This window comes from Culex pipiens, chromosome 2 (genome assembly GCF_016801865.2).
Source record: "Culex pipiens pallens isolate TS chromosome 2, TS_CPP_V2, whole genome shotgun sequence".
NCBI lineage: Eukaryota > Metazoa > Arthropoda > Insecta > Diptera > Culicidae > Culex > Culex pipiens.
Window position 1 is genome coordinate 170,732,928 of NC_068938.1, and position 26,385 is coordinate 170,759,312.

The following is a 26,385-nucleotide window of genomic DNA, read 5'->3' on the forward strand; positions in this document are numbered from 1 at the left end:
AAAATGACATGTCACAAACAAATTTACAGTCAAGTAACGGAAAATGGCAAAGTTTTTAAAACTTTTCAGAATCATCATTGACAGTTATTGCTCCATGAGTGTGAACAAAAAATGTATCCAAAAATTTAAAAAATATCAATTATCCATCAATAAATTATCCATCAATAAACGTGCTAAACATTTCACAATCTGTTAAAAAACAGGTACAGTAGAAAAAATCTCGATTTTGGCATGATATTAAATTTTGAAAATATTGTTATGCAAGAGGTTGGGAAAAAATAACATTGAAAATTTGACCAATAGCTGCCAAGCTATCTTAAAAGCTTATTGGAAAACACTTCTTTTTTCTGAATTTCAATTCTTTACAATGCTCTTTCACAGCAATAAATGACGAATGACCATTTTTAGATAAAAGTCACGTTAATTAAATAAACAACAATTTTCACAGCAATACCTAATTTGTCTGATTTTCAAAGTCCAAAAATCTAAATTGTTGAATGTTTTGTCAGCCATCTTATATTTTAGGGGAAAAAAATACATGGTCATTTTTCAAAAATCAAAAATAAACTATTTGTTTCCTGGTGTGTACCTCGAAATATCTATAACTAAAATACTGATTCATGATTTTTTTTTCAATAATTCATAAATCCGTGAATAATTTATTGTTGATTTGTTCTCTGTAGCTCAAAATGTTGCCTTTGTTTGGTCCTCTAAAACATATCAAATTATATACGCTTTTTTGAGAATTTGACTTTTTCTATCTCACAAAAAAAATAAATAAAAATTGAAATTACAGGCCACGGTGTCAACATTTGAATGAAAAAAGTGTTTTAAAATACATCATACACCTGTCCAGTTGTTTTGCAATCATTGATTTCCAAAATTTCTAAATACTAACAAATATTTTATTTTTTCGAGAAAAAAAAGTTTTTGCGGTGCTGTACATTGAAAAAATGTGTTGAATAAAACTTTTTTAGTTTTCGAAATTTTTTGATGTTTAAGTAACGCAAAAAGTTTTGTTTCGCTAAAAAATTTGTTTTCGTCAAATCTTAACTTTTTTGAAAGTTAATGATTGCAAAACAACTGAACTAGTGTAAAATGCATTTTAAAGCACTTTTTTCATTCAAATGTTAAAACTATGGCTTGTTATTTCAATTTCATTATTTTTTTTATTTTTTATGTTATCAATAATTAGCATTTACCAAAAAAAAGACAACTGCAACTTTGCAGAAAACGATTAAATTAAACATTCGAATGTTTCGCAAAATTTGGTCCCTTTCGAAAAGTCTTTATACCGTTGTTGACGACAAAGGCAGCAAGAAAAAAAAATCAATTTGCATCCCAAAACCAAAACAACACAACACAAAATTAATCTGCCAAAGCGCAAAAATAAAACAAAAATAACAACCGCTCACCGACAAAACCAAAGACGCAAATTTCTGTGTGCACTTCTTCTTTGCACGTTTTCGCGAAAACTCAGAGGAAAAAGTGAGGAAAAACCAAACCCTCCAACACAATCACGCCATTTCCCAAGCCGCGCACGGCCCAACACAAAAATGGTTCTAAGATGCGTGCGGCGTCCATCGTCGGAAAATTTCTCGCGGGAAAAACTCTCTCTCTCTCATCTCATTCTCACGTGCTCTTTTCGAACTCTTTGCGTGAGATTTTCTGGTCGCTAAGACATTTCCACCCAAAATCGCCTCCCGACTTTTGACAGTCTAATTTCAACCGCTGAACCAGTCGCAAGGATCTACCGGGAAACCGTCTAGAACAGTTCGTGAAGAGTGAAGATAATCTCCCCTTCCCCCTAAAAAAAAAGTAGGTAACTCTGCCAAAAAAGGTCAAATTTGTGAATTGATGTGAGGTGGAGGGGGGCACGCCTTCAAAGTTTTCGTTCAAAAGTGAGATTAATTGTGCCATTTTATTTAGTGATTTATCATGATTTAAGAGTCAATTTTGAACTTTTAGAAATTATTCTAACTGGATTTAACGCAATTACGTAACGATTTTTCCTCTTCCTTTGCCAAAAAACCACGCGGTCATCCAAATTCAAATCGCGACGTTTGTTAAGTCCGGGAAAATTTATGACTGAAAATAATTTAAACATTCCCCCTCCCAAAAACCAATAAATCGACTAATCCGGCTCACATTGATGCATTTAAGCGCGATAAATTCCAAGTCCAAGTGTCGCGATCGCCTCAAGTGATTGGATCGTGCCTTTCCTCGCCCTCCCAAAAAAAACGGCCCCGAGGTTCCCGAATCGTCCGCAAGAAAATGGGAGGAAAAGTCGGGAAAAGCGGTGAAAAAGATAATAATAGCATTTTTGTGTTGAAACGCGCTGGCTGCCGCCAAAGTTGGACGTTGAGAGGTTTTGGGGTTTTCTTTACCGTTTTTTTACACGAGGTTTTTCTCGAGTTACTCATTTTCGCGTTGTTATTGTTGTTCCCGTGTCACCTATAGTGTGTGTGTATAGTGATGAGTGCGGGTCTCGTTGTCACCGAGATGCTGTGTGTTTATATTTAGTGACGAAACGGAACGTGCACAGTGAAGAAAGGGTATACTAAAACAGTGACTCTGAGAGAGTTAATTAATTCTTGGAACGATAGAAGTCTTTTTAAGAAAAAATATCACTGAAAAAAACTGGAACTGAAATAAACTTAACTAATTCAAACCAAAATCAATCCACAGAACCGTAATCTTAGACAAAGTTAAAAGTTGTTTTTACTATGTTTGGGAACAATATTTTGATATTATGTATTGGTTTCGGATACATCAAACAATTTGAAGCTTTCAAAAGCACTATCACCTGCTGTCCTTATTCAGATTTGATTGTAATCACAGATTATTGACACAGAGTTAAATTGATAAATTCTAAAACATCTAGCAATGAATTTAAAATAGATAGTTCCATTTAGAAAAGGGTAAAGTCGGCCGGATTCAGTGCCAATTTAGACTCAACTCAAGACTGTTTTAGCCTTCCTCAAGTTGTCGTCCAGCTTGTACAAATACACAACCTTCCTTTTACCAATCATTCGAATCCAGAAGGAAAACGACCATTAGTTGTGTTGATAAGAGCCGAGAATCGAACCCCGATCTAACGCTTACTTTGCAGAAGCTTTACCACTAGGCTGCATGGCACGGTTCCATTCCAATCCATTTTTGATTATGAAGCAATTTCAAAAAATGACAGTATTTTCATTCCATGTAATTAGTTTTTTTTAGCAGAACATTCGCTTGGTTAATACTTTCACCTTTTAACAGCTGTTACCAGGCGATTACCAGAAAATCTTTTGACGCTCATCAATAGAAAAAATCGGAAGGGAACATGGCTCTTCTCTCTCGCGCACGAAAAATCGGAAAAGAGGAATCTAAAAAATCATCATTTTGATTATACGGCGGAATATCTATTTCACTTCTACACTTGATGTGTAAGGTAACACGTCGAAGAATGACCTGTCACTTTTTGAAGATGGGCAATTTGTGCAAACAAAACAACATAAATTTCTTTAAGTGGTGCTAACAAGGGGATTCACAAATAATCTTCAACTGATTGATTTTCTTGAAAAACTAATGAAAAATAATTGACAAGGGAAAGGTAAAAAATACAAAATAAACTTTAAACCCAGTATCATGATAACAAACATCGAACATAATCTTCTGTATTGAAAAAAATCTTTCATCAAAATGGGTAAAATATTTTTCAAATCGAAACTGAAGCACTAACTTTTCCAAGAATCATTTTCCTTGATTAATCTTTAAATTTATGCAATCAATTGTTCAAAAGACATGAAACTATAGTTTGAAGCATTCAAACAAGGTTTTAACTCAAGAAGCCCGTGCGAATGGGTATAAATTGCTAAACGAACATTTTTGGTCTCAGTCCTCTTTAAAAAAAAATCATTCCTTCTGTTTTTGTCATGATTCGACAAATCTACAAGAAAACATAATGCTGAATCTGAAATATCTGTTGTTTTTTTTTTTTTTTAATACAAAATTACAGGAACTGGCCAAGCCAACTTCAACTACTAACTTAAAATTTTTAGTGAATCCCTTGCTCACACCAATAGTTGTTTACCTTAGAGAAGACTGGCCAGGCTTAATATTGAAAAGATGGAAATACTTTGATTTTTAATCAATTATTGTTACCAGCACGTCGATGATTTCATCATGAAATTACACAACTCCCTAACCGGCTGAGAAATTAATGAAAAGTATAGTTTGTATCAGACTTAGCTTGTGCTGACACAGGTTATCTCAATCCCTTTTTATGAATTAGGGTGGTTCAAGTTCTAGTTTTCAACTTGTATATACAGCAATTCCCCACGAAAACAGCATGGTTCGAAAAAAAAGTTCTCCGATCGGGCTCAAATTTTTTCTGGAGGTTCCTTGGCCGAAATAATTAGACCCGTATATTTTTCGTTTGGCCATTAGGGTGACCTACGCCGTGTTAGGGTGGTCCGAAAAATTGCCATTTTCGTCGATTTTCTCAAAAACCACTTTTTTCAAAAAATCATATCTCCGCGCCATTTCATCCGATTTTAGCTGTCTTAGACGCAAAGAAAGGTGATTAGTTTGGCTATTTAAGAAAAATAGTAAGAAGTTTCATAAATCAAGCTTAACATATGCAAAGGTCGTATGAAAACTTAAAATGCTGTTTTGAAGGTCTCGGGACCAAAGAGCCTATGTTTGAAAATATTTTTATCGGATTCCTCGGAAAATTTCACTTAACATATCAAAAAATGGTTATGTTATGTTTTCGATATTCTGAGATACGATTTTTTGAAAATAAAAACTGAGTTTTTCGACGCGCCACGCGCAAAAATGGGAAAATGACGAAAACGGGAAAAAATCGACTTTTTTTTACTAAAACTGCGATAACTTGAAAATTTCAGCGATGACCTATACATGTAAGGGTACCAAAAGTTGCGTATTTCAATTACGAAAATCGGCCCGATCGGAGAACTTTTTTTTCGAATCATGCTGTTTTCGTGGGGAATTGCTGTATAGATGTACTGAGCCTAAGTTCCGAATATGAGCTGTGTGAGTGTGTGCGATTCAATCCAATACCCGCTAGCCGACAGCGAAAATATGGGAAAGTATAGTTTGTTTCAGACTTGGGTTATGCTGTAATGTGAAATCAAATTTGCAATCGAAAAGAACATGACATATTAAAAAAAAACTACGCTGTTTTCGAATTATAGCCCCTGCAAGTTTGTTTTTTATGGTTTTGAGTTTAAAATTTTCAAAATATTTGTTTGTATATGGCTGGCACAAATATTTTTAAAAGCTGTTTGACCAAAATCGGTTAAGCCGGTGCTGAGAAAAACTAGTGACAATTTTTGCAAATACATAATAAAAAGTTTATTTTTAAAGCAGGATTATAGCCTTACACAGCTAAAAAAGTAGTAATCCAGCTGCGTGTAAAAGGCCTGGGTGTAAAATAAATATTGCATTATTTTATGCAATTTTATGTAATATTACACCCTGAAATATGTAGCCCATCAGTATGGGAAACCTACTTGACCGAAATGTCAAGCTCTTATATGCGTTTATTCTTTCCATTCTTCATCGGTCTGATGGCCGAGTGGGCTAAGGCGCCAGTCCTTACTGTTGGTGCTGGGTTTGAATCCCGTCGGTTGCAACTTTTTTTTGTGTTTGCAAAAATTGTACATGCAGTGTGTAATATTAAGTGCTTATTTTGACGAAGGTGATGTGCATGCTTTTGCATGCGATTTTACCATCGTTTTTTTTGCTGTGTACCTCAGTGACGAAGGCAAAATTATCGTTGTAAACAGGTTTTTCAAAAAATCTGGATAAAAAATTAAGGAACAAAAAAATTAATATTGGGAAGAATCTCATGTTTTGAAAGATCAGCAACATGTTTTTTTTTTTTTAATTAGAGGCAAAGATTTTTTTTAAACATTTTGTTTTGTTACAAGAGATATGAGATGTGACATGATTTTTTATCTGCTTCAATAAAATTTAGTTTTTTTTTTATATCCTTTTTTGCATCATCAATAATGTGATTTGTTTTTATATTGTTAAAAGAAAAGCGCTCGCAAATATCTCATTTTTGTCCCACTGTTCAACACCACAAGAACGCAATCCTTCACACAAGCCACAGCAAAACCGCAAAGCAACAAAAAACAGCAATCATATGAGACGACACGGTGACGGTGCTTTTGCTGTGTATGTAGTTCGAAATTAATGGATATTTCTAAAAATATTACGAAATTCGTTCGTTCGTTCGAGTGAGGCGATCCGCGCGCTCTCTCCCTCTCTTGAGCGCAAATCTAATTCATGCAATAAAAAAAAGTAGTTCAGTGAAACAAAATGGCACGCCCGAGACCGTATGATCGACGAGAATAAACTGTTTACTTTTTCTTATGTTATTTGTGGGAATGTTTACAGGTGAACATTTTTCTAGTACTAGTGATCTTAAAAGATGCATAGTTAGGTCTGTTTTTTTATCATTTTCTTCATAAAATTGTAAATAATGATGACAACACAGGAGACAAAAACCCTCAAAACCCCAAAAAACCTTCTCACAGTCAGTCTCTCGAACCAAACGTGTTCACCTTAATCTACCATGCCGAGAAATGACCCTGCCCTTCCTGAAGTCCACGCCACGGCCAGACCACATCCGCTGACCTCCCGCCTCGTGAATGATCAAGTGGCAGTCTGGGCGTTTAGTTTTGGATTTCCACACAACACCACATTTCGCGGTGAAGTTCAAGAATATCCATCGAGCGTTTCCTCCATATGTTTACAGCGATGGGGGCGCACGATACCTTTTCAATAAAAAAAAAACTGACGATCTTGACGATGTTCATCAGCTGGCGAACGCCGACGAGCCGAGGCAATGCCCTCAAGCTATTTTGGGAAATTCGAGTTTCGAGTCGTCGACAAAATAACGCTTTTTCTTTCTGTTTATTTTCCGCGCACTTTTTAACGCTTCTTCAAAATTTTCTTCAGAGTTTGTATGGCAGGAAGGAAGGTATATTTTTGAACAGCGATTTAGAGTGCGTTTTTTTTTTCGTGTTTGTCTGATTTCGCGACAGACGCCATCGATCTCGTGAGCTGCCCTTGCGAGTTCAACGCAAGGCCAAAACGGTCCAAATCTGTGTGAAATGTCGTGACAGTTTTGGTTTTTTCCTCTAAATCTAAACGTTGCCAAAACAACATTCCGAGACACGCTCGAGCTAGTCAGAATTTGAGAGCGAAATTTTCAATGAGTTTTCATTGAATGAATCACTGTTGAGCTATAATTTCGAATCTTTTTTGTCAAATTATTAAGTAATTTGTTTATTTAAATCTGATTGCCTATGAGCAATTCCATGTCAAATAGGGAATCGGTTGTACCCGACCCTCTCCGATTTCAATGAAACTTTGTAGACATGTTATCCTACGCTTATATAAGCCATTTTTGTGTATATGGAGCCAGTTACACTCGATAATGACATTTGAGAAGGGCGTAAGTGTTTTAAATATTTTTGTATTTCGTAATTTAAATATTGCTGTATCTCGAAGCCGTTGCATCGTATCAAAAAGTGGTCAAAGACAAACTTGTAGGAAATTTGACGGGCTTTCCGAAAAAAATACACTGGAAGAAAAAAACACTCCACTTTTATGAGATTTTTTGATTTTTATGTTTAAAAGTCAAATTTGAAGGTGAGCCCACGATTTTTTTTCGTTCAAAATTTTTGTGAAAGTAGCCTAAGATGTTACAAAAAGACTCACGAAAAATGCAGGATGGAGCAACTCACCTAAAAAAATACAAAAATCATTTACTGAAACTGTTTTTTTGAAAAGTGCTCTAAACGTCAAAATTTTCAAAAGCCGATAGTGGGAATCGATTCCCCAGACAATTTTACATAAAAGTCTCCATATTGACCATTGTCCTAAGTCCAATCCTTGTGAAGTTACAGCGGTTTTAAAAATAAAAATGTTGAAAAAATAGGTTTTTTGATGGTTTTTGGCAATTTCTATATGACAGACTTGATTTTTTAGTCTCGAAAATATTTTTGCCGGAAAGCTCGTCCAATTTCCCATAAGTTTGTCTTTGACCACATTTCAATTGGATGTATGGGCTTACAGATATAAGCTAATTTACTATCCAGGTTACTATACTACACTGAAAAAAATATTATGTTTTCAGTTATGAGCAATGTAATTAGCTTATATCTGTAAGCCCATACATCCAATTGAAATGTGGTCAAAGACAAACTTATGGGAAATTGGACGAGCTTTCCGGTAAAAATATTTTCGAGACTGAAAAATCAAGTCTGTCATATAGAAATTGCCAAAAACCATCAAAAAACCTATTTTTTCAACATTTTTATTTTTAAAACCGCTATAACTTCACAAGGATTGGACTTAGGACAATGGTCAATATGGAGACTTTTATGTAAAATTGTCTGGGGAATCGATTCCCACTATCGGCTTTTGAAAATTTTGACGTTTAGAGCACTTTTCAAAAAAACAGTTTCAGTAAATGATTTTTGTATTTTTTTAGGTGAGTTGCTCCATCCTGCATTTTTCGTGAGTCTTTTTGTAACATCTTAGGCTATTTTCACAAAAATTTTGAACGAAAAAAAATCGTGGGCTCACCTTCAAATTTGACTTTTAAACATAAAAATCAAAAAATCTCATAAAAGTGGCGTGTTTTTTTCTTTCAGTGTATTTTTTTCGGAAAGCCCGTCAAATTTCCTACAAGTTTGTCTTTGACCACTTTTTGATACGATACAACGGCTTCGAGATACAGCAATATTTAAATTACGAAATACAAAAATATTTAAAACACTTACGCCCTTCTCAAATGTCATTATCGAGTGTAACTGGCTCCATATACACAAAAATGGCTTATATAAGCGTAGGATAACATGTCTACAAAGTTTCATTGAAATCGGAGAGGGTCGAGAAAAAAGTACCTAAAAAATTCCTGTTTTGGGCTGGAATTGCTCCTATACATTCTATTAGCCATTTATTACTTGATTAAAGTTGAAAAAGGATTTAAAGAAGCTGTAATCGAGCTCCATCATGCTAAATGACAGATGATTCTACATGCCTTTCCCCTTAAAAACAAATTATGCAACCCAAAAAAGGCTTGTGGCGCGGTGACGCACAATATTTTGTAAACCAAAGTTATTTAATAAGGCAATGGCGTTTCACATTTACTCTCACTCAAGACGAAACAAAAATTCATACCTCGCAAGATGTATTTATAACTTGTTTACAGCGGCAGATGTTTCATTTTTGCACACAAGAGGCAGAAGCGTCTTTTCGAGCGCAAAAGCCAGATGCCACACGACTAATCGGTGCTTTTGAAATCATTATCTCACAGCGCTTTCTCTGTTTCATTTACAGTTGAATAAACCAAAACCAACATGGCGAAGAAAGGGAAAGCCAAGGCTGGACCAGTGAAGGCGGAAGGCGCCGTCGAGCCAGCAACCACCGATGTTGTCGAAGAAGCGAAGCCCGCCGAAGATCCCGCCGTCAAGGTCGCCGAACTAAAGAAGGAAGCAGCAGCCCCGAAACCAGCCAAGCCCGTCGAAAAGAAACCGGAGGAGCAAAAGAAGGAAGCACCCAAGCCTGCCCAAGCTGACCAGAAGAAACCCAGCTCGCCGAAGCTGGCCCAAAAAGCACCCGCAGCCAAGCCTGTCCAGAACGGCAACGCAACAACAACCGCTGGAGAAACGACCGACGCTGCCGGAACCGCAAGCGAAGCCGAAGGAGCCGCCACAGCCCTCAAGAAGCGTCGCAACCGTCGTCACCGCAAGAAGAAGTCCGATGGACAGGAAGGACAGGACCAAACTCAGCAACAAGCTCCAACCAACGAGCAGAAGCCAAAGAAGGAGCACAAGAAGAAGCGTGCCAAGCGTCTGCGTGCTCTAGCCCTTGCGGAATCCTCCGCCACGGCACAAATTGCCGCCGCTGAAGGTGCCATCGCCAGTGCCCCCGATGCCAAGAAGCAACCCGAGAGCGTTGAAACGCTCCAGAAAAAGATCGAAATCGCCGAGAAGGTGCTTCACCAGGTCCAGCAGCAAACCCAGGAAAAACCCGAAGCACCAAAGCCAGAATCACCGAAGCAACAGCAAAAGAACAAGCAACAGTCGAAGCTCGACCAAGCCAAGGCCGAAGTGAAGAAGGCCGCCGAGGAGAAGGAACGCATCCTGGCCGAAGCCAAATCGCTCATCTCGGACAAGGTCAAGAAGCAGCAGGAAGTGCAGAAGCTGCAAGAGGAAAAGATCAAACAGGAAGAGCAGGCCAAAAAGCTGCGCGAAGAAAAGGACCGCAAGCTGGAGGAAGCGGCAAAGCTCGTCCAGCAACACACCCGCATCGAGAAGGTCGAGCAGGTGCTCGAGAAGGTGGAGCAGAAAAAAGCCGAACAGCCGAAGCAACAACCGCAACCGCAACAGCAACAACAGCAAAAGCAACGCAAAGACTCCGAATCGAACAAGCAGAAGAAGCAACAACAACCACGCGACAGAAAGGAGTCCGAGTCTTCCAAGCAACAGCCAAAAAACGATGACGGTAAAAAAGTAGCAGAGGAAAAGGCTGCTGCTGAAAAGGCTGCGGCTGAAAAGGCTGCTGCTGAAAAGGCCGCTGCTGAAAAGGCTGCAGCTGAAAAGGCCGCTGCAGAGAAGGCCGCTGCTGAAAAGGCTGCCTCCGAAAAGGCAGCCAAGGAAAAGGCTGCTGCTGAAAAGGCCGCTGCTGAAAAGGCTGCTGTCGAAAAGGCAGCTAAGGAAAAGGCTGCAAAGGATAAGGCAGCAGCCGAAAAGGCCACTGCCGAAAAGGCCGCTGCCGAAAAGGCAGCAAAGGAAAAGGCTGCAGCTGAAAAGGCGGCAGCTGAAAAGGCAGCAAAGGAAAAGGCTGCAGCTGAAAAGGCGGCAGCTGAAAAGGCCGCTGCTGAAAAGGCTGCTGCTGAAAAGGCCGCTAAGGAAAAGGCCGCAGCTGAAAAGGCTGCTGCCGAAAAGGCCGCAAAGGAAAAGGCAGCAGCTGAAAAGGCCGCTGCTGAAAAGGCCGCTAAGGAAAAGGCCGCTGCTGAGAAGGCTGCTGCTGAAAAGGCTGCCAAGGAAAAGGCCGCTGCTGAAAAGGCTGCTGCTGAGAGGGCCGCAAAGGAAAAGGCCGCCGCTGAGAAGGCTGCTGCTGAAAAGGCTGCTGCTGAGAAGGCTGCTGCTGAAAAGGCCGCAAAGGAAAAGGCCGCTGCTGAGAAGGCTGCTGCTGAGAAGGCTGCTGCTGAGAAGGCCGCTAAGGAAAAGGCCGCAGCTGAGAAGGCTGCTGCTGAAAAGGCCGCTGCTGAGAAGGCTGCTGCTGAAAAGGCCGCAAAGGAAAAGGCCGCTGCTGAGAAGGCTGCTGCTGAAAAGGCCGCAAAGGAAAAGGCAGCAGCTGAAAAGGCCGCTGCTGAAAAGGCTGCGGCTGAAAAGGCTGCGGCTGAGAAGGCTGCTGCCGAAAAGGCTGCTGCCGAAAAGGCTGCTGTCGAAAAGGCTGCTGCCGAAAAGGCCACTGCTGAAAAGGCTGCTGCTGAAAAGGCCGCTGCCGAAAAGGCCGCTGCAGACAAGAAACAACCCGAGAAGAAACCGAACGACAACAAAAAACAAGAACAGAAGGGTAACGGTAACAATAACAAGAAGAATAAGAGAACCCCGAAGAGCAGTGTATCAGAAGACGAAAAGGCTACCGGTCCAAAAAACGTGGAAAGCAGCGATTTTGTCTCATCTGCTAAACCCGAGCCAGTTGTAGCAAAATCGCAGGAAACCGTAACAGCAACCAAGCCCTCCTCCCCCGAGAAGACTGCACCAGTGAAACCGAATGACCTGAAGAAGGCCCCATCGCCACCAAAGACCAACGGAGGACCCGCACAAAAGCCAGCCCCAGCGAAGCCCTCCAAATCGCCAGAAAAGACATTGCCTCCTAAAACTACGCCCGCTGGTCCAGCGCCAGCGGCTCCCCTGAAGAAGGCCCCCTCTCCACCGAAGCAGGTCGCTTCCCGAGCATCTCCAAAGCCCAGTACACCTCCGACCACTCCCAAACCCAACAAGAAACCAGAACTTCCACCGAAACCCGAGTTCCTCAAGCGAAAGTCCCCCTCGGTAGAGAAGGAGAAGCTGCCAACGACGGCACAGGTACCGGCCAGTACAACCCCCGCCGCTCCCAGTCCTGTTCCTGCACCTGCTCCCGCCGCCAGTCCTGTCCCCGTCCCCGAAGAACCTTCCGCGTCCAATCGCCTGTCGGAGGAACTGAACGGATCAGCGAAGAAACCTGCCGCAAGCAACACGAAAGCGAAACCCCAGGCCAAGAAGCCCGAGGTCCCACCCAAGCCCGACATTCACAACAAGAACGCAGCCAAGATGAAGACCCCGATCAAACAGCCGGCCGCCGCTGGAACGAAAGCTCCGTCGGTAACTAATGAAACGATACAGAGTTTAAAATGAGTTCTCAATTCAGTCTGATTCCAGGTCCCCAGCCACGGATCAAAGTAGAGCGGAAGCATTTAAGAAAAATATGGATATTATATCCACCCTCGCCGATATCCTTATGTCCCATCCCAAGCGAAAGAAGGTCCCCACAGAGAATCCCACTCCATCCACCTCATCCCAGACGGTAGAAACCAAAACCAAAAGCGAAGCCTCCTCATTGTCACCTAAAAGTGCGCAAGAACCAAAACCAAAACCGAAATCGAGCCTCAATCTGGAACGCATCCTATCAATTCTGCAAACTGCTCAAAAAGGAGGCCAAGAACCTCCACCGCGTAGTTCTGGTTCTCCCGACGAACCGCAACCATCCACATCGTCATCCGCATCGTCGACTCCAGCCGCAACTGATCCGCTTTCATCCCTGCTAACCAAAGACGCGATCCGTCTTCTGATGCCTACCTTGCAGGAGGTGAACACAAAGTTCAACGTGGAGAAGCAGCTGGCAGCGCTGAACGCAACGGCAGCCGCTGCCAAGCTGATGCCCAAGACGCTTCCACCGTGCACCGATACCACCGAAGAGGACGAGCTCGAGGAGGAGTTTGAAGAGGAGGAGGAGCAGATCGAGTACAAGTTTGCTCCTCGTCCGGTATTCCTAGCCACCAACTGTCAGGTAAGCAGCGGTGACGAGCTGCCAGCTGTTCAAGCACTGCAGAATCCATCTCTTGCAGGTATGCAAGAACCCACTGCGGAACATCGTTCAGTGCGAAACCTGTCGTATGGTATCGTACTGCAACGAAGATCATCGACGATCGGACCTTGGGCCACACAAAGACCTTTGCGCTGTCATCGTAGAACTTGCCACTCGAAGAGGTATGCAAGCGCACACACCCGTAACTTTTCGTCCTCCAGCATTCCTTCCGTTCCAGGTGGTCACATCTACAACATGGCCCACAAGCTGACCGACGACGAGTACCGCAACCTTCGCGTGCACACCCTCAACCAGTCCGAGCAGATGCTGCGCCGTCCGCTGCAAGCGTTCGAGCGGGAGATTCTCCTGTTCCCGCGCACCTGCAGCTCACCGAGCTGCCGCGAGTGGCGCCAGAACCTGCTGTCCGAGTGCAAGGACTGCCGCCAGGTGTCCTTCTGCACCGACCGCCCAGATCATCTGCCGACCGCGCACAAGCAGTGGTGCAAGTCGTACTTCCTCTTCCAGAAGCTGATCCTGCGCCAGAAGATTCTCGGCCGCATCGAGCCCGTCCTGCCGGTTCGCATCGCGAGCAAATCGTTCAACGTCCCGCCGAACATCGACGAAGTCATGAAGCTGCTGTACAAGAACTCGACCGGTAACCGACCATCACCAACTGCCATAGTTCAAACGCTAACCTTCCTCTCTCCGCAGTGCTCCGCGACGAGTGCGCATACGCCACGTTGACCCAGATCGCGACCGCACCGTTGACCGCACTGCACGGCTACCTGCAGACCGGCCTCAAGCCGAGCTCGGAAACCTTCACCATCCATCTGGTCGGTGCGGAGCTACAGTTCGAGGGTGACACTCTGGACAAGTGGGAAGCCTTCTTCCTTCACATTGTGCCGGAGATTACCGAGCTGCGGATCGTCTTCGTCGGGCCCGAACTGAACGTCGAGAACCTGCCGATCGACATCATCAGCCGAATCAGGTGAGTCGGCGGCGCATGCCATGCTTTTGAGCTGCTTTACCGACAGCGTGTCGTTACTCGGAACAATCCAGCAATCGTGTGCGAATACCTCCCGTCCACGCTACTGAACGAAATCGTTAATTTTGAAGTTTTCTCAGCGAAATCTTGGCTATTCCGGAAACCATTCCCTTGGCTTGAACACAGAATTGGCAAACCATCAATACACTTCTGCAAACACAGTTGGTAAATTTTTGAAACCGATCCTCCCCACTGAGAATTTTGGCTCGAGCCTCGAGTCGATCTGGCTCGAGATCGAGCCTGAATCGAGTCGAGGCTCGAGACAAAATTCTCAGTGGGTCTCTTCTTAGACAGGGTTGCCAGATAAATCTGAAAATGCCATTTTTTTTTTCAAGTGTCCGACAAAATAAAGGTAAACTTTTATCTGGTACAAATTTTGTCCTGGCCACTCTGCACTCAGAAAGTGGGAAGCTATTCCCGATAAGCTTATATCGTTTTGCGATCTCGAACAAATTTTACATTGTGCTACCATTGCACACTGGTCCAGATCGCAAAATTAAGTGGAAAATTTATTTTTCGAAATATTGAGAAGTTTAGGAACTTTGGTGTCTTAAGAAGAATTGTTGCAAATGAAAAAGAGCAACTTTTGGTTTGATTGAAAATTAGGGTGATTTTGAAAATCTAACTTTTCAGGAATATTTCTGGGATTTTTTTTTTTAGCTTGCCAATCCAACCAGCTTTGTCGAAGACACCAAAAATTTTATCTCGTAATCTACGCCTTCTACGACCAAATTTAGAGAAAGCATCTGAGCAAACCATTAAAAAATCAGTTTTTTGAACGTAGAAATTCAGGGTTTAGTTTTAGAGAAAAGTGATGTTTGTAGCACTTTTAGAGCTCTAAAAAAACAAAACATTTTTATTTTTTGACAAGTCAGGGCCAAAAGTTACAGCCATTTTAAGGTAAAAAAGTTGCATTTGAAAGAAAACCAGCACTACAAACGCTGAAAAATCTCAGGGGTGTTTTTCTTTAAACTCGAGATATCTTCATTTGAAAAAGTCTAATTTTCAAGGTAAAACCATATGGGACCAGCCTAACGAAATTCGAAAATTGTCCAAATATATGTTTTTTCCATGTAATTTTGCCTGCTGAATCTGAATCTGCCCTCAAAATTGAGCCAAAGTGTCAAAAATTTGATTTTTGGTTATATTGGGGTTTAAATGATAATTTTACATGAAATTTTCCCTACCAATATTTTTTAAAATCTTCGTAAATTTGGAAGTCATCTTAAGTTTTTGATATTATTTTTCAATCGACTTTTTCACTTCTTTTATTATTTTGTATGATACATATCCTATATTTAAATGTTACATAATAACACAGTACACATTACATATCCTCAATCATAATCAAAATTTTGCTCCTCGAATACAAAACCTTGTACGCCCCTACAGTATCTTCCCTGTTATAAGATGAATGTACGTTCTATGGTGTTTTCTCAAGTTATGTTTTAAGCTACCCCCTTTTTGTCTTTTCTCCCCAAGGAGCTTCGCTGTTTGATTTTTGATCTCGATTCAGTCTAGTCGATACCAACTGAATTCATCCCAACCGAATCTCCCAACTGCATGGTATCCTTCACTCTGAGAAGTCACCTCCTTGAAACCCTTTTATTTAGCTTTCTTCAATGTTCGAACATGCACCATAGAGTAGAGGAAAAATCTTCAACGCACCGGATGATGTCTTGAGATGCACCGATGAGCACGAACGAACGAAACCTTCGTCAATGAAAACAAGCAAATTCCTCTGTTGAACATTTCCAGCATCTTAAGGTAACACGAATGCGCTCGGTCCAACCAGCTTCTTCCTCCTGCATCGGATGTCCCACACCCGTAAGATCGTTGTTGACCAAGGTAACTACAAACCCCCTTCTCCGGAAGCATGTGCTTTGTCCCTTTCCGTCCTCCAATCCGCACAGTTTGCCCCGATCGTGTCTAATCTATTGTTTCTTGGCGGTCCCAGAATGTGCCGCCGCTGTCGTCTCCAATGTCGCGTCGTCAAGTTTGACTTCCAATGTCGTCGGTTCTACCACGACTACTGGCAAGATACACCGTCGCCTTCGCCGTCCCCGGACCTGATTTGCTTCTTCAACCCGGGTCTGCACCGGTCGACCGGATTCGGCAGCCTGGACACGTGGCCCAAGACGATTGCGGCGGCCACCGGCGCGGGATGTCCGCTGGTCGTGACGGCCTACACCGAGTACGAGTGCCCGCTGGATTTGGCCAGGCTGCGCAAGGAGTCGAAGCGGACGCTGGAGCTGGTCCAGCCACCCGAGCCGAACCCGTTCGCGTCCCAGCGACCCGAGCGGAACTTTATCTCCGAACAGATTGCGCCGATGATCTTCAAAAACTTTTACTACTTTGTGGTCAAGTAGAGGGCTCTTGATGATGGTTTCTACCTCTGTGTCTATTGTTAACGTAGTTCCACCCAAAATGTAATTTCTGTATTTTACTAAATGTTAAACTCTGTTCGAATAAAACTTTCTGCGAATTATTCACGAATTCTGTATCACGATTAAATACTATATCAAATTTACTATAAAACAGTTTGACTTACCCTTTTTCCACTGAAAACTTTTAGTTCAAAAATGAATCGTTGTATATTGGCAGTGTTCCCAGATTTCAGAAATTGTATGTACACTGAAACACCGGTGCTTTAACACGGATTGTTGTCCAACCATTGGGGTTCTTTTTAAGTTTCACAACAAGTTTTAAAACACCGGAATTTTATAATTGAGCAATTCTCTACGAAATCGGGCGATTTCGAACATTGTTATTTTTTGTATTTTTGATTTGGTTCAAACTTTGTGGGGGCCTTCCTTTTGACCAAAGCAGCCATTTTGTGTCATTGGTTCACCCATACAAGTCTCCATACAATTTTGGCACCTGTCGATACAAAAATGGTACGTAAATCTGTAACTTTTCAAGGAATTTTCTGATCAATTCGTTGTCTTCGGGAAAGTTGTAGGTATTGATTAGACCTGTTTTTCACAAAAACCCAATTTACCAAAATTAGTTATTTTTTATTTTTGAGATTTTCTTATGTGTTTTGGGGGACCAAACCCCACAACTTGAGCCATAGAGAACTTTTAAAATAATAGTAATTTTTGGATTTTTTTTTTAAAAAAGCAATTTTTCAATCTTTAAAATTAGTGGCCATAAGTGACTATGTCGGTTTTTTTTTTAATTTTTTGATAATATTGAATGTAATATCAAATGTTTGACTTTTTGTAATGTTAGTCTTGCCTCAAAAAATTTTTAAATATTGTTTTCGAAAAGATCGCAAAATTTCGGTGGCTTTATCAAAAAATCTGTAAAGTACTTTTCGATTGCAAATTCAAGTTAACATTAAAAAATGAGGTCAAAAAATGTATGCAATTTTGATTTTTTTTTTCCAAAAATCACTATTTTTTCAAAAATGTATAACTCGGCGGCAACATTCCTGAACATTCTTCTCTATGGCTCAAAAGTTGCCGGTTTTGGTTTACTAAAACATATAAAAAAATATCGAAAAAAACCTACTTTGACAAAAAGAGTTTTTGTAAAAAAAATAATTAAAAAATCGGCAAGATTTTTTTCCGTGTACCTATTGTTTCTGAACTGCCCTCACCAATGCCTACAACTTTGTCGAAGATACCAAATTGATCAGGAAATTCCTTCAGAAGTTACAGATTTTCGAATATTTATGTACCATTTATGTATGGTCAGCTGCCAAAATTGTATGCATACAAGTCGTATGGGTGATTCAATGACAAAAAATGACTTCTTTGGTCATAGGGAAGGCCCCGACAAAGAAAAAATACAAATAAATTCCATTTCCGATTTTGGTAGAGAATAACTTTAAATAAGAATAATGTAGCGATATCTCACAACAGGGTTGTCAGTTTTTCAAAATTCAATTGGTATTTTTTTTATATTTTCAAATCAGAGAAAAAAAATTAAGGGGTTACATACATGTAAATCGTCAAAAATGTCAGAGGTTGGTATGAGCGCACATTTAAACTTTTTTCAAATCTTTTTGCAGGCAATAAAATATACATTTTCATCTATTGGGCCGGTATGCTCTTCAAAAGAAAGGGGGTCAAGAAACAGCCTTACGAACGGTAGAACAAAAGAGAGGGAACGTTTTCTTGGGGCTTTTCTTCACCCTCTCTGGCTTGCTTTCGCTACCGCTGCTGCCCATTTGAAATTTTTCTTGACCGGTTTCTTCCGAAGTGCATACCTTACAATTAACATAATAAATATGAAGACATTTGGATGTACCATTGCCGACATATAGCTATTTTAAGTTAGCAGTTTAAAAAAACGGGTGCCACGATATCTCAACACTGCTTCGACCAAATCGGCTCAAAATGTTGGCGAAGACTCGTTAAACCGGTCCTATTTGCATAACGAAGGCCGATTTTCAAAAACTTAATTTTAAAAAAAGATAAAAATATTTTTGTATTTTTCATATTAAAAAATCGACAGTATTTGATTTTTGTTTTTTTTTTAAAAGCAAAATTTCAAAATCGGGCTTCGTCATGCACACGGGATATGTCTTGGGAGTCTTCACCTCAAATTTCAGCCAATTTGGTCCATCCCGTCTCGAGATATCGTGGCACCCGTAAATCTACTTGGTGTTTAGAGAAAAACGTTCACAAAGTTTGACAGTTCGCTTTGAGCATGGCAAAATTGTGAACTTAAATCGTCTCTTACTCAGATCAGTCACGAAATATCTTCATGAAACTTTCAGGAGTGATTAAAAATTTTCTGTAATATGAAATTTTGTGATTTTCTACATGTATGTAACCCCTTAAGTCTAAATGTGAAAATTGTGCATTTTATTGTTTCGTTAATCAATTGTAAATTGTGTGGTTCAGTTGAAGCTTTGTCAGTTTTCTTAGCCAAAAAGGCCATTTTGCATAATTTGTCAAAAAAGTCAAAATAAAAAAAAAACAAAAATTATATTAAAATATTGAAACAATCAAACAGTAACTTTATACATTTTTTGATATAGGAGAACGGCATGTTTTGTGGATAAAACATTACTTTCTAGGGACCATTCATAAACCACGTGGACACTTTAGAAGGAAGAGGGGGTGGGGGTATGGCGTTTGCCCACGCTCTATAGAAAAAAGATTTTTTTTTGTATGAACAATTATCTACGAGAGGGGGGTGGGGGGTTGAGATTTGTAAAAAAAATCCACGTGATTTTTGAACGGTCCCCTACTTGTAAAATTCTTTACCGAAAAATTTCCTATAAATTTGATTCAATATATACAATCAAAAATTTAACGTACTATGATATAAAAACAGACAAGAAAAAAATCTTTTCAAAGTGTCAACAAAATAACCATTAAGAAGAGCCGAACTGACTCAATGGACTTAAAGGCTCTATAATAAAGATAAATAATAATAAAAATAATCCCAAATATTTCGATTTTTAATATCGAAACATTTAAAAAAGAAATAGAAATTTTCTGATCTCTCGACCAAAATTATTTTTAGTATTTTGAAATAAACTGAAATTTTTGAATGACCCAAAGTTATGTTATGCAAAATGGCTTTTTTTGACAATAGCTGGCAGGATTCGAACTGACGACCTTTGGATTGAAAGCCAATTGCCAAACAGTGACTCTAGTCACTGGTTTATTTTCTTCACCATTCGATGGAAGACGTGTTCAAACAAATCTCGTCTCGAAAAATGTCACGAAAAAAACACAACGATTGCTGGATCATTCCCAAAAGCACGATCTCAAAACATTTTTCCTACTCCCAAAATTGGATTCCCCCTCCTAACCTCCCCCCTCCAAATCTCCCATCTACAGAATGTGCCGCACCTGTCGGCTCAAGTGCCGCGTCGTAAAGTTCGACTTCCAGTGCCGGCGATTCTACCACGAGTACTGCCGGGACGCCAGCTGCTACTCGCGGCCCGATCTGATTTGCTTCTTCAACCCGATTATGCACTCCCCATACGGGTACGCCGGCCACGACACCTGGCCCGACACGCTGCTGGCGGCCGCCACCGCCAACTGTCCGATTGTGGTGACGTCCTACACCGAGCTGGACTGCCCGCTGGATCTGATCCGGCTGCAGAAGGAGGCACGCCGACCGCTCCGGATCGTCCAGCAGCCCCGGCTCAATCCGTACGGTTCCTGTCGGCCCGATCGGAACTTTATCTCCGACGAGGTGACGCCACTGATCTTCAAGAACTATCACTACTTTGTGGTGCAGTAGAATTTGGCGAGCACGTTTCTACACCTTCTGGCAATAATACGACCTCCCGACTTTACTACTAACCGAAACTCCTTAAAATAATTCCATATTTTTCGCTACACTTTCCGACTTGAATATCACATTTGAAACACCAAAAAAACACACAACTCGCCGATTGCAATTATTGTCGAGTAACAAATACAATTACTTATTGATAAAAAAAACGGCTTGAATTTGCTTTGAAAATGATGACATTCCTGACAACAATGTACCAACAACTCGGAAAAGACAACAACAGTTAATTCCTTAACAGCATAGCTTAGGTGGCATGTCGACGGTAAAATAAAGACTGATATCAGCACCTGAGTTTAATCTGGCGAAAAACCACGCTCCATACAAAAAAAATTAAAAATTAAAAAGATGAAAAAAAGATAAAAAAATATGTCAAGAATTTTAGAAAAAAAAAAGTATAAAACTAACTTTGTTAAATGAAAAAAGTTGCCAGAAATGGGTTTTAAGCGTGTTTCCTACAATTGTATATAACAAAAAAATACATAGAGCTTTAGGACCTTATTGCCTGTATAATTATCAACTGAAGATATCTCAGAAAAGGTTTGGTTCAATAAAAACATGATTAAAAACCACTTCTGATCAATTTTTCTTTCAGTTTAATAAATTGACAAGACGATTTTTTTTCGATGGATCAACTATGGTCCCCTTGGAAAGAGCTGTCAAGGCCAATACGTACCTTCCAAAAAAGGGATCAAGAAATGGCATTACGAACAACAGAACAAAGGAGAGGAAACGATTTCTTGGGGCTTTTCTTCACCCTATCTGGCTTGCTTTCGCTGCCGCTGCTGTCCATTTGAAGTTTTTCTTGACCGGCCTTCCAAATTAAAAAAAAATAACTTCGTGGCCCTTCTTGACAGAAAAGGTCCTACTTGACAGCTCGTTCCAAGGGGACCATAGTTGATCCATCGAAAAAATGTTGTCTTGTAAATTTATTTTTTTGCATTAAAATGAAAAAAAGTGATCAGAAATGTTTTTAAATCGTGTTTTTTACCGTTGTACATAAAAATTTACATAGGGCTTTACTGCCGTTCTACGCATAATTGTCCCATGTTCAAAAAAGTGCAACTGAGAAAAATGCGATTGAAATTTTTCGATCGATTTCTGTGTTTCTACGCATAATTGTCCCGTGGGTTCTTATTCGTCCTATGTGCCCCGAATCGACCCAGTTAGTAGTTTATCACTCTTATTTATGATCCTCTTGCTATACAGTATGTGAACAAGACTCAATGCTTCGAATAACTAGGGGAGAGTGGGGAGACTTGATCCCCTTTTTTTGTATCGCACATAACTCTGTCAATTTCTCACAAAACTTTGAACATTTTGCATGAATTGAAAGCTTAAACATTCAACTATGTTTGGCTGATAAGGGTATTTCATCAGATAAACTTTTCGAATCATGCCAAGCGTTTTAAAAACATATTTTAAACAGGCATTTTCAAAATGTTGGGGGTAATTTGATCCCCCTTTCAACATTTTGAAGAAATCTTAAGGAAAATGTTTTTTATTCATCCAAACTTTTAATTTTCTATAAGTTACAGCAATTTCACATTAAACCTGTACGTTTGTGTTCAAAATATAACAAGTTTAGCATGCAAAATATTTAAAAACTTAAAATTTTCTTTTTTAGACCAAAATTGAGCATGTTTACAAAAGCTGGTAATTTTTGTTTACAAAACTTTTGAAAAATGGTTCAAACTGCAGTAAGTTATGTACAACTATACTAAAGGAAACTATGTACGAAAACCCAGCCCTTAAATAAATGCCCATTTATTTAATCTTGAGGCTGATTCCAGTGACTGTAAAAATGCAGGGATCAAGTCTCCCTAAACGCACTTTTTTAAACAATTAATTGTAAAAATAGTATGACGATAAATTTAACGTCAAATATGTAAGGAATTTGGAGTTGATATGTTTATCAAACAATTCATATAAAACAATATTTTTTTGAATAATTTTTGAGTGTTTTCTATACTTATCAAAACAAAGAAAAAAGATCTCTTGGATGTTTTTTGCAGCACTTTTTAGAAAAATGTGTGTAACTCAATCTAAACATTTTTTAATTTTTTTCTTTGTTTTCTACAATGAGTTTTTGTCAATTTCGCACAACTTTCTAGAACAAAGCTAATTGTTTTACCCACATGCTGACGAAATACAGGCTTGGGATCAAGTGTCCCCGGGGATCAAGTCTCCCCACTCTCCCCTAATGATTCCGTGAAAGAAAATACTTGGTGGGACAATTATGCGTGGTAGTGTAACGATGGGACAAACAGACTTGGTGTTGTTTTTGATGAGTTTTTGAACAAAGTACTAGATTTTATGGGTTTTTCGAAAAGTATACGACAAACTAAACTTAAAAATGTCAAAAGGTCAAAATCGTCAAAAAATGACATGGGACAATTATGCTTAGAACGGCAGTTTAGGACCATATTGTGTATACCGTGTATACCGCTTCAGGTAGGGACCTTGTGTCAAGAAGGGCCGCGAAGTTATTTTTTTAAATTGATTTAACGTGAAGACTTCCATCATTGCCATGATTTTTCGTTCAATGATATAAATTTTGCGTCGCTATCAATATTTTGACAAAATTCCTTCTACAAGTTGTTTAGAATAGTGCTCTACACATGCTGATACTTTTTGGTAACGATTATCCCATTCCTTGCGAATTTATGGAAATCGTCATTAACCCTCTACTGCCCAAATTTTTTTTCGAAAATATTTATTTTTCCCGTGTTCTGGAGGTCATTTTGAGCAGCTTTTGTTCTACGAAAAACTTTACTTCTCTTGTTTTATTTTTTTCTTCTTTTATTTTTAGTATTTTAATTTGCATTTATCTTGTTTAGTTTATGTTTGTTTTTGTTAGTATTTCGCCTATTCTACCACCTAATATAATTACTAGAGTGTAACAAAAATGACTTTTTGGCGGGCATTCAAGGGTTTGTTCCGGTGGGCATACTAAGCCCAAATCAAAAATATGAGCTTGATTGGACGTAACAGGAGCTGGCGCTCCCCCCTTCAATTTTAAAAGGGATTTAACCCGTAAAAAAAGATTTTTTTTCAAAAATGACACTTTTTGAGGCATTTTGGCCACTGAAGTATTTATTTTCAACATCATTGGCGTGTAGGCCAGATCCTTGCGCATCTTTTGGTATATATAACATTGAGAGCACCCTGGAGCTCGGTACAGACCTTCAAAGTTTGGCATTTTTTCGAAAAATTGACCCCAGCAAAATCAAATGGCGTCTAGGGCGTCGCGAGGCGCGACGCATATCTTTTTTGCCGGGGTCGATTTTTCGAAAAAAAATGCCAAACTTTGAAGGTCTGTACCGAGCTCCAGGGTGCTCCAAATTTCAATGTTATATATACCAAAAGATGCGCAAGGATCTGGCCTACACGCCAATGATGTTGAAAATAAACGCTTCAGTGGCCAAAATGCCTCAAAAAGTGACATTTTTGAAAAAAATCTTTTTTTACGGGTTAAATCCCATTTAAAATTGAAGGGCGGAGCGCCAGCTCCTGTTACGTCCAATCAAGCTCATATTTTGGATTTGGGCTTAGTATGCCTACCGGAACAAACCCTTGAATGCCCGCCAAAAAGTCATTTTTGTTACACTCTAATAATTACATTTTGCCTATCTAATTTTTCCACGTTTTTACAGTCACTTTTTAATTTTTTTGCATTTTTTTCACATTTTCTGCTATAGAATGGTACCATCATCATTAAAATTGCAAAAAAAATCGTAGATGCATAGTTTGGGACACTACAAAAATTACTGCATACTCCTTTTTACTGAAAATATAGGAAATGTTAGTAAAAAACACAGCCAATGTTGACCCCTAAAAAATGACATTTTTAAAAACATTGGCAAAGTCACATAAAACAAGTTAAACTTCCAACCCTGAAATTTTCTAAAATTTTAAGAGTTCTTCTTTCCAATGCTTTTTAAAGATCAAAAATCGGTTGGAAAATTAATTTTTGGCGATTTTTTAAATCGAAGCCCGTCTAAAGGCGGGGTTAGGTTGTAGAGCGTTAATAAATGATTGCCAACTAGGACGTCAATTTTGAGACACATTTGATTTAGATCTAAAATTCCTTCAGTGCCTTCAAGAAGGCAACAACCGGCACATGCTGATTCATTTTGGTGCAGAAATTCGTTTAATTGAATTTTATACAGAATATTTTAGAGTGATGATGATCTCCGAAAATGATCAACGGCTTCACCTTAAAAATCAATTTTAAATTCTTTGCAGTCGTACAAAGGGTCATGTTCTTAGAAAAATAAGCTTTATCGTTGTGAACAATAATGTCACAAATTTAAGCTTAATTTTAGGGCCCAATTCAGCAGATACTTCGGTATACAGTCGAGACTCGATTATCCGAAGCCTCGATTATCTCAAGTTCGATTATCCGAAGGTTTGTATGGGACTTCGGATAATTAAATCACGAACAAAAAAAAATCGTTTTTTTTTATTTTCTTGTTTTTAACATAAAATTTGAGTTCTACGACCCTATTTTAGTCAAATTTGAGTTGTTGATTGCCTATTAAAAAATAAAATGCATTTTTTCAATATTGCAACATCGCCATTTTGGCCACCATCTTCTGTAATTCTGTAATCAAAATGTTCAATATTTTGGCTGAACAGAATTTAACGTGCAAACCAATACCAACGCAAGAGGAAAAGGGGTGAACCTGACGGGAGAAATGTAAACGTCATTACAATAGGCAATCAAACGTCAAAATTACCCCCCACTAGAGGGCGCTCAAACTTGGGGTGATGTTTTCATTATAACCTACAACGAGTAAATTGGTTTGAAATTTGAAATTGTTTTACTTCATCATAAAATCGACATTAATAGCAAATTATACCATTTTCAGGTAAGAAATAAATAGCTTAATTGATATAAACGAAAATATTTTTGTGATGGTCGATTTAACCTGTTCATTATCTGATTCAAAATAAGGGAATGTTTTAATCAACCAAAACATAACTAATCAATTGAGAATGTAGATTATTCAAGTGGACAATTATTTTTTAAAGTCACTTCTACCATAAAAGCAAAGATCTGCTTGAAAAATGATAATTGGATTGATTTTCAAAATTAGCAATCTAACCTCATTCTCGCGTTTTCAATCCGGATCTCAAAATTTTCAATGAAAAAGGCAACTTAGCAAAAAAATCAAAAAGTCAGTCGATAGAACTTTTTATTTCTTACCTCCTGTTAACTTTATTTTATTCCAAAAGATCAATTTTCTTTTAAAAAATCTTAGAATAGTTTCACTCCCCTTTGCACTTATAGGCAATCAAACGTCAAAATTACCCCCCACTAGAGGGCGCTGAAACTTGGGGTGATGTTTTCATTATATCCTACAGCGAGTAAATTGGGTTGAAATTTGAAATTGTTTTATTTCATCATAAAATCGACATTGATAGCAAAAAATACAATTTTCAGGTAAGAAATAAATAGCTTAATTGATATAAACGAAAATATTTTTGCGATGGCCGATTTAACCTGTTCATTACCTGATTCAAAAAAAGCGAATGTTTTAATCAACCAAAACCTAACTAATCAATTGAGAATGTAGATTATTCAAGTGGACAAATATTTTTTAAAGTCACTTCTAACCATAAAAGCAAAGCTCTGCTTGAAAAATGATAATTGGAATGATTTTCAAAATTAGCAATCTAACCTCATTCTCGCGTTTTCAATCCGGATCTCAGAATTTTCAATGAAAAAGGCAACTTAGCAAAAAAATCAAAAAGTCAGTCGATAGAACTTGTTATTTCTTACCTCCTGTTAACTTTATTTAATTCCAAAAGATCAATTTTCTTTTAAAAAACCTTCAAATAGTTTTCACTCCCCTTTGCACTTATCGCGCAAAAACGTAAACGTAACCTTGCACCAAAGTTCTCCTACTCGAATGTAGGTGGCGAATCGAGTTTTTAGCTTTGGTTTTGGGGGCCTATCGCGCAAA

General features: G+C 39.2%; 2 protein-coding genes across 8 annotated transcripts in view; one reads left to right on the forward strand and one right to left on the reverse strand.

The window, feature by feature from the left end:
* The window catches only part of LOC120428057 (prolow-density lipoprotein receptor-related protein 1), a 497,901-nt gene that overhangs the window by 350,990 nt on the left and 120,526 nt on the right, over positions 1-26,385 (reverse strand). The gene's annotated exons all lie outside the window — the stretch shown is intronic.
* Positions 1,686-20,556, forward strand: LOC120426852 (neurofilament heavy polypeptide-like). 6 transcript variants are annotated; one of them, XR_005606767.2, is made up of 8 exons: positions 1,686-1,818; positions 9,367-12,401; positions 12,448-13,086; positions 13,145-13,286; positions 13,343-13,759; positions 13,816-14,092; positions 15,908-15,997; positions 16,107-16,247. XR_005606767.2 is itself a non-coding variant. In XM_039591650.2 (8 exons), exons 2-8 carry the CDS (start codon positions 9,387-9,389, stop codon positions 16,516-16,518), a joined length of 4,623 nt encoding a protein of 1,540 aa, XP_039447584.1. In that variant the 5' UTR covers positions 1,686-1,818; positions 9,367-9,386; the 3' UTR covers positions 16,519-16,637. The 6 variants fall into 6 exon arrangements, 5 of the variants coding, with proteins under 5 accessions (XP_039447584.1, XP_039447583.1, XP_039447582.1 ...); XM_039591650.2 differs by lacking the exon at positions 15,908-15,997 and having other exon boundaries at positions 12,448-12,603; positions 12,883-13,086; positions 16,107-16,637; XM_039591649.2 differs by lacking the exons at positions 15,908-15,997; positions 16,107-16,247 and adding an exon at positions 19,954-20,556.